Consider the following 7,041-nt stretch of genomic DNA (forward strand, 5'->3'; position numbering starts at 1 on the left):
GATGACAGCTGGTTAAATGTCCAGTATAAAATAAGCACACACTAAAAGGTTGCCTGTCTGTTCGGGATAAAACATAATATTTTATTTGGTTTTCTTTAAGCGTAGAGCCACAAATCTGAACCTCTAGGGGTAACTCAGGGACACAGTCCAAATGAAGATCTACCTAACATATATTTTCTCATATCAGATGCTTAGCGTTGGAATGCCATTTGGACTTTCCGTCAGCAATGTGGTTGTGAAGTGGCTTGGGGGCATCAAGTGTACTGCTAATTCAAGGAGTCAGACATTTGCAAGTCTTAGTACCCTAGATTGTCCACTGCTTTTTATTTTTTTAACTTTCACAAAACAACAGTACCATCTACAAAGTTCAAAACAAGGCAAATAACAGTAATGATTTTTTAATTTACTTATACTGTAGTATGGAAAAGCTCAGAAATGTAATGGCTATAATGCTGCTGAAATCTCAAAACAAGGGATAGAATTGTTTACAATAGCTTGTCAATTAAATTGTAAACCAGCTGGATCCATGCAGGGAGGGGGACACATTTCCTCCACTAGTGAGGAAAAAACTCCACAGAGCTTCAATCCATTTGATTTGGCTTCTAAGGAAAATGTCACTTACAAAGCAGAATTTCTGCAATGCTGAAAATTTCTGCCAACATGAAAAGGTATCAGTTTTTGAACAGGATAATAGAAAAGTGAAAGCTAACCTTGTTTGGAAACTAATTTATTGAGGTGGGGCCTCCTGTCAGTGGACAATCTTCCTGAGTATACCTACTTTCTCCTCACAATTGCCTTTCGGTGGTTTAATACTCAGCAAGGTAAAAACAAATATGGGCCAATGTTCTCTAAGACTAAATGACAGAAGAAGGGTTTGGATTTGATATCCCGCTTTATCGCTACCCAAAGAAGTCTCAAAGCAGCTAACATTCTCCTTTCCCTTCCTCCTCCACAACAAACACTCTGTGAAGTGAGTGGGGCTGAGAGACTTCAGAGAAGTGTAACTGACCCAAGGTCACCCAGCAGCTGCATGTGGAGGAGCGGAGACGCAAACCAGTGGGAAGGTGGGTGGAAGAATGGGGCAAAAAGACAACCAACTGGAATAATCATCTTTATTTATTACTTTTGCAAATTGAGATGAACTTATACTAAGACACAGTTCCTGGGGAAACAGAGGCAGAGAAGGGTTGAATATTTGGAGCAGTGAAATCAACCACCCCAAGAGAAACTATTTTCTCTCAAACTCTCCAGTCTGCTGTCCCTGTAAGTACATTCACCCTACCCAACTCATAAGGGTTTCCTCAGTTACAAACGCAGTTCCTGCTGCCACCACCAAAATGCCCAAGAGACTAACTCTTCTTCCAGCATATCACATTGAAAACGTCCCCTCTAGGAAGGGCTGGTGCCTAAAGGAAGATGTCCCTTCTGGTCTCCTCAGGCAAATCTTGGAGACCTTGGAGTTCATGCAAGCCCTGCAGAGAGGAGTTGGGAGTGGGAGAAAGACAGTCTGAGCCTAGGATGGTCTACTAATTTCCTAGAGCATCTCTTTCATACTGCACCGTAAGTTAAGTGCTATGGGGTGCAGCACATCTTGCTTTTCAGGCTGAGGGAGCTGGCAATTGCCCACAGACAGCTTTCCAAGTCATGTAGCTAGCATGACTAACTGCTTGTGGCACAGCAGAACACCACAGCAAGTGCCAGAGCACATGGAAATGCCATTTACCTACCCACAGCAGCGGATTGGCAGGAGTTGGGAGAGCAAAGGGAGCTCACCCTGTTGCACAAATTCGAACTGCTGACCTTCCGATCAGTGGTTTAGATCCCAGCGCCACCAGCCAGTCCTATGCACCAGAAGTAAACATGCTTCCCACCATAGGCAGCACTCCAAGGAAAAGCAGGCCACAACTTTCTGCTGCTTCCCTCCTTCCCCTGCTGGATTCCTGCCCAATAGGAATCTGTCTGCTTGGAGCAAGGAACACCCATCATTACCTCTAAAACCATCCGAATATTGGCTTTGATCTTGGCAGAGTCTTTGGTAAGGGCTTCACTGAGTCTGTTGGAGACAGAAGAAATTGTGAGTAAGGAAGGAGGGTGGATGCAGCCTGGAACTCTAAAGCGGGCTTCCTCAACCTCAGTCCTCCATATGTTTTTGGCCTACAACTCCCATGATCCTTAGCTAGCAGGACCAGTGGTCAGGATGATGGGAATTGTAGTCTCAAAACATCTGGAGGGCCGAGGTTGAAGAAGCCTGATCTAAAGACTCTTGGACCATTCACAAATTAGGGCAACGTGCTATACCAGGAGGAATTTGCCTGAGCCCACTGAACACAGTGGAACTTTACTTTCAAACAAACATGCTCCAGACTAAGTGGCACAAGGAGAGAGGGCAGAGTTTGCTTGTTTCCATCTAAGTGATCTCACCTGTGCATTTCTGGCTCTTCTCATTGCTTTGGGGGGCTCCTGCCATCTGCATTCCCAAAGCATGGTCTGCTTGCACTAGCCAGATAATTGGTTGCAAGAGATCGTCACCCTAAGCTATTGAAGAGTGCTCTTGTGAGGCCTTGGATAGCATGGGGGCACAGTGGGACAACTGAATTCCTTCTACTCACTCTGTTAGTAGCTTGTTCTTCTTCTCAATGAAGGCAAGCGCCTCAGGAAGAGTCAACTCCACAAAGAACCCATAACCCAGTGCTACAAATATGGTGGAGGCATCAGGCCTGCAGGAAGAAAAGGTATTTAAAATGGCATGAATTTATACCACTGAGTATAAATGGGAACACTTACTTTGGAAGAATGGATTACTAAAAATATGGGATATTGGGTGCATGGTGAAATTAACGAAAATGTTTAATGAATGTTATTTTTTTCTTGAAAGAGAAAACAACTGTTTTCCCAAGGGCAAAATACTTATACCAGCTGGGTAGAGAGGTGTTTGGCCTTGCAAAGGTTGAGCCTGAGCTACAGCAGCTACCCTGCCATTCCTCCCTGAAAGACCTGGCTTTTAACTTCCTAGTTTCTTCTGCACAGATTGACCCAATCTCCCTTTTCCACTTGTCCTGATCCACAAGCCCAAAGGAGTCTCTGTGTGAGTGGTTTGATGCAGGGCCACCAAAAATGCTAGAGTGATCAATTCTAGTGCTTTATTAGAAAAAAGTGAAAATGGCAAGCCCTCCTCATAATTTGTCCGCAAGAGGCTAATATACAAAATGCAAGCTATGTTAGCTGGCCTCAACAGCCCAATTAACTCACCCCTAATTTAGAGGCCCCTTCCCACCTCTCACCCACCTCTCAGAAAAGGAAGTAGCGGACAGACAGGCAGCTAGTCTCCTGACTAGCTAAATCAAAATTAAGGCTCAAAACTTCTAAGCAAGCAGATAGGTACATGAGCTCATTCTTGCAGCAAATAACCATTTTATACACACACACACACACATTTTTATTAATTTTTAACATATCAATTCCAACAGTCATACAACATAACTTCTCATCATATACAATATTTTTAGACTTCCGTCAACACCTCTGATTATTTCCCATTTTTATCACTTATTATGCATTTAATTTCATATTACCTTTAATTATCCTTAACTAATATTTCTCCTCATTGTCTTTCTTGCAATATTTCAAATAATTCCCCTTACAAAACTTCTTGCAAACCTACTAGCATAATCTGTTCATCACAACTGCTGGATCACTGCCTGATCCAGTTATCCCAGCCTGATTCAGTTAGCTGAAATCCTCCTTAAACTGCTACTCATATTCTCATGAATAACATTTATAGAGCAGTGAAAGTGTCCAAAGTATTTCACACAGCTTGTTCCACTAAATCTTACAATAACACTGAAAAGCAGGCCGTGTTACTATCCCCATGCTGCCGATGGGAGACTGAGACTGAGAGATGCTGGGTTATCTGGTTAGCTTGTGGCAAAGGTAAAATATGCCTTCAATGACTGACAGATGTTCCAATAATGAGGAAAGCTATCTACTTCCCCCTCCATAGTAGATTTCTCAGCTTCCCTCAGCAAGAAGCACAATTTGTCTGCCTGCCTGAGGCATCTGAAGCCTGAAAAACATAATACACATACACAACACATCTGCTTTCTGATTGTGGCACATAATTTGGATTGAGTAGGATTATCCAGAGATGCCTGCTTTGTTAGAGGGAGTTGGATCAACTGGCCTTCTGCCCTTTCTCAACTTTTAGGATCCTAGTGTCACACTTTCCTTACACGCAAGGATGCCATGAAGGAGATGTGCAGAACCTTTTTCAATTGAGAACTACCGTATTTTTCGCTCTATAAGACACCCTTTTCCCCTCCTAAAAAGTAAGGGGAAATGTGTGTGCGTCTTATGGAGCAAATGCAGGCTGCGCAGCTTTTGCTGAAGCCAGGAGAGCAAGTTGGATCGGTGCACACCGATCCCTCTTGCTCTCCTGGCTTCAGGGATAGCCGCCCAAAGCCTCCTGAGCGCAGCGGGAGCCTCCCGCTGTGCTCAGGAGGCTTCGCATTGCTTGCGCTGAAGCCAGGAAAGCAAGAGGGGTCGATCCCTCTTGCTCTCCTGGCTTTGCATCGCTAGAGAGGTGCTGCGCAGCTTTCCTCTCTGGTCAGCGCCCCTTCAGCGAAGCGGGGGGAGAAGTGGAAGGGGCTCCGTTTCTCCTGCCGCTTCGCTGAAGCCCTTTCCATTTCTCCTCCCGCTTTGCTGGAGAGGCACTAAGCAGAGAATTTTTTTTCCTTGTCCTCCTCCTCTAAAACTTGGTGCGTCTTATGGTCGGGTGTGCCTTATAGAGCAAAAAATATGGTCCATTCCCTTGTGGGGCACATGCCAACCGTGGGTGATTCGATAGGCAAAACATTAGATGCAATTCTTCTTTTTGTATAGTAGTTTATCCTATAGATGCACAACTGAAATAAATATTTCACATGGCAAAAGCACTTGAGGACAGTGTGAAGAAGGTGAGGTGATGGGTGTGGTCTGGGGAGAATCCTTAGGACAGATAGACCCTGAGATCATCTTCTGAGGCCCTTCTTTGTTTTCCTCCTCCACGTGAGGTCCAGGGGGTGACAACATGAGAAGGGGCCTTTTCTGCAGTGGCTCCCCATTTGTGGAAGGCTCTCCCCAGGGAGGTTCAGCTGATGTCTTCATTATGCACCTTTAGGAGCCAGGTGAAAACATTCCTCTTCAACCAGGCCTTGGCTGATTTAACATCCAATACCCATTTAAATACGTTGTGGGAGGGGATGGGGGAAGGGGAGTTATTGGTTTGGTTTGTTCTTGTTTTTATTATGTATATTGTGTTTTTATGTTGTGAACTGTTCTGAGAGCAACGGATGAAGGGTGGTATACAAATGCAATAAACAAAGAGGCCTGGAAAATCCGTTTGGCACTGTGGCTCCCCATCCCTGCCATAAATAGGGCCAGGCAGTATCTGGTTTTCAGCATCATGATATATCAGCAATATATCATGATATCTGAAACAAGGATGGAGTTATGTAGAGGAACTGCCTGACTTCAGGGTCTTTCCCACATTGTGATTTTTGCCGGCGCCTGTTCTTGTGATTCACCGCCCAATGCAGGAGGCAGGGGAGAGCTGAGCCGTCAACAGGGGCTGCAGAAATCAAGAGAAGCACTGGCTGGCTTCACATCCCCCCCCCCATGTGATTTTTGCATAGCAGACACACCATGATTGCCAGGTAAAAAGTTATGAAACAGTTATCACAATATGGATTTCAAACCAGTTTTGGACAATATATTTATATATCACCCAGCCCTAGGCATAATCCTTACTTTTTATATCAAAGACAGGTCTCTCCTGTCACTGGAGCAGACAGGAAGTCAAGGGGCCAGAATACATGTGAAAATGGATACAGATGAGCTGTCTTTGTGCTACTCACACTTCTGCATTGACATAGAAATTGCAGCCTAGATCCACTTGAGTTGTCAGCTCCTGGTTTCCTGTCTCCTGGGAGAAAAGGAAGAAACGTTTACAGATCGATCTCTGCTCTCTGGAGTAAAACAGCTGTTATAGTAAGTAACACGCAATACCCTGCTGTCTCCTACATCTAAACCCCCGCAGATCACTGCTGCAGATCTTTCTGTGTAAAGTGCTGCAAACAACTTAAAGAAGTTTTTAGTTACCTGCAACCGCTCAATAATATTCTTGAGCTGCAGGTACTGAGCCATCTTTTCATAGACCTGATCCCGCTGCTCCAGAACCTTCCTGGGGAGAAACACCAACAACGGTCTGGAAGCACGAGCAGAAAGCGGAGCAAAAGAAACCGAGGCGCTCTATCTCACAGCCGGAGGTGGCGCGAGAGGCGCCCGGGAAGGAGACACTCACCGGAGATCCCTCTGCAGAACCTCGCTGACGAAGGCCTCGTACTGAAGCACCTTCTCCTGCACCTGCCGCTCGCCCGGCATCCCGGTCAGCCGCCAAGCGCGGGAGCTTCGACGCCTGAGCCTGCAAGGGGGGGGGGGAGATCGGCGCCACCGCCAAGCGCGGCAACTCGGCGCCCGCCCGCCCGCCCGCCCTCCTCCCGCGGAAACCAGGAGACGCGGGGCGCTCCGCCACCAGGCCCTGCCCGCCCGCCCCTCGCCCGGCGCGTCTCTCAGCTCATGGCCGGGACCTGAGGGAAGGCCAGGCGCGGGGACGCTCTGCTCGGCAGACTCTATGGCGCGCGCGAAGGCGGGGCGCAGACTGCGCAGGTGCGGAAGGCGACTTCCGGCTGCTACCTCCGGGGGAATCTTCAGAGGGGGAATCTTGTAACTGGAAGAGAACGTGCCTCTTTTAGGCCCAAAAAAGGATTCCTCTCGTTAGAAACTGCTCGCCCGTCTACGTAATTCAAGAGACGTTTCTTTTGGTAAACAAAACTGTGTTCTGAGCCCGCAAATACGGGGCAGGAAATGACGTCGTTTCCGCAGGGTCAACCTCCGACCCCCTTTCTCCGGAGCGTCACAGCTCCATCTCGCCACAAAGCTGGAAACCGTGGCGGGCGCGAGAGAAAGGCGGCCGGAAGTCGGCGTTGAGTCAATGGCGCCACTTCC

General features: G+C 46.9%; 2 protein-coding genes and 1 long non-coding RNA gene across 3 annotated transcripts in view; 2 read left to right on the forward strand and 1 right to left on the reverse strand.

Moving 5' to 3' along the window:
- Nucleotides 1-7,041, forward strand: part of LOC310834972 (uncharacterized protein) — a 202,108-nt gene that overhangs the window by 190,887 nt on the left and 4,180 nt on the right. The window lies entirely within an intron of this gene.
- Nucleotides 1-7,041, forward strand: part of LOC310835355 — a 300,425-nt gene that overhangs the window by 176,442 nt on the left and 116,942 nt on the right. The gene's annotated exons all lie outside the window — the stretch shown is intronic.
- Nucleotides 1,099-7,021, reverse strand: UXT (ubiquitously expressed prefoldin like chaperone). The gene is made up of 6 exons (XM_083719992.1): nucleotides 6,338-7,021; nucleotides 6,136-6,217; nucleotides 5,892-5,959; nucleotides 2,610-2,717; nucleotides 1,990-2,053; nucleotides 1,099-1,472 (listed from the first exon to the last, which is right to left on the reverse strand). The coding sequence occupies exons 1-6, from the start codon at nucleotides 6,415-6,417 to the stop codon at nucleotides 1,407-1,409; spliced, it is 468 nt and encodes a 155-aa protein (XP_083576118.1). The 5' UTR covers nucleotides 6,418-7,021; the 3' UTR covers nucleotides 1,099-1,406.

Source organism: Podarcis gaigeae, assembly GCF_964106915.1.
Source record: "Podarcis gaigeae genome assembly, chromosome: 17".
NCBI classification, from domain to species: domain Eukaryota; kingdom Metazoa; phylum Chordata; class Lepidosauria; order Squamata; family Lacertidae; genus Podarcis; species Podarcis gaigeae.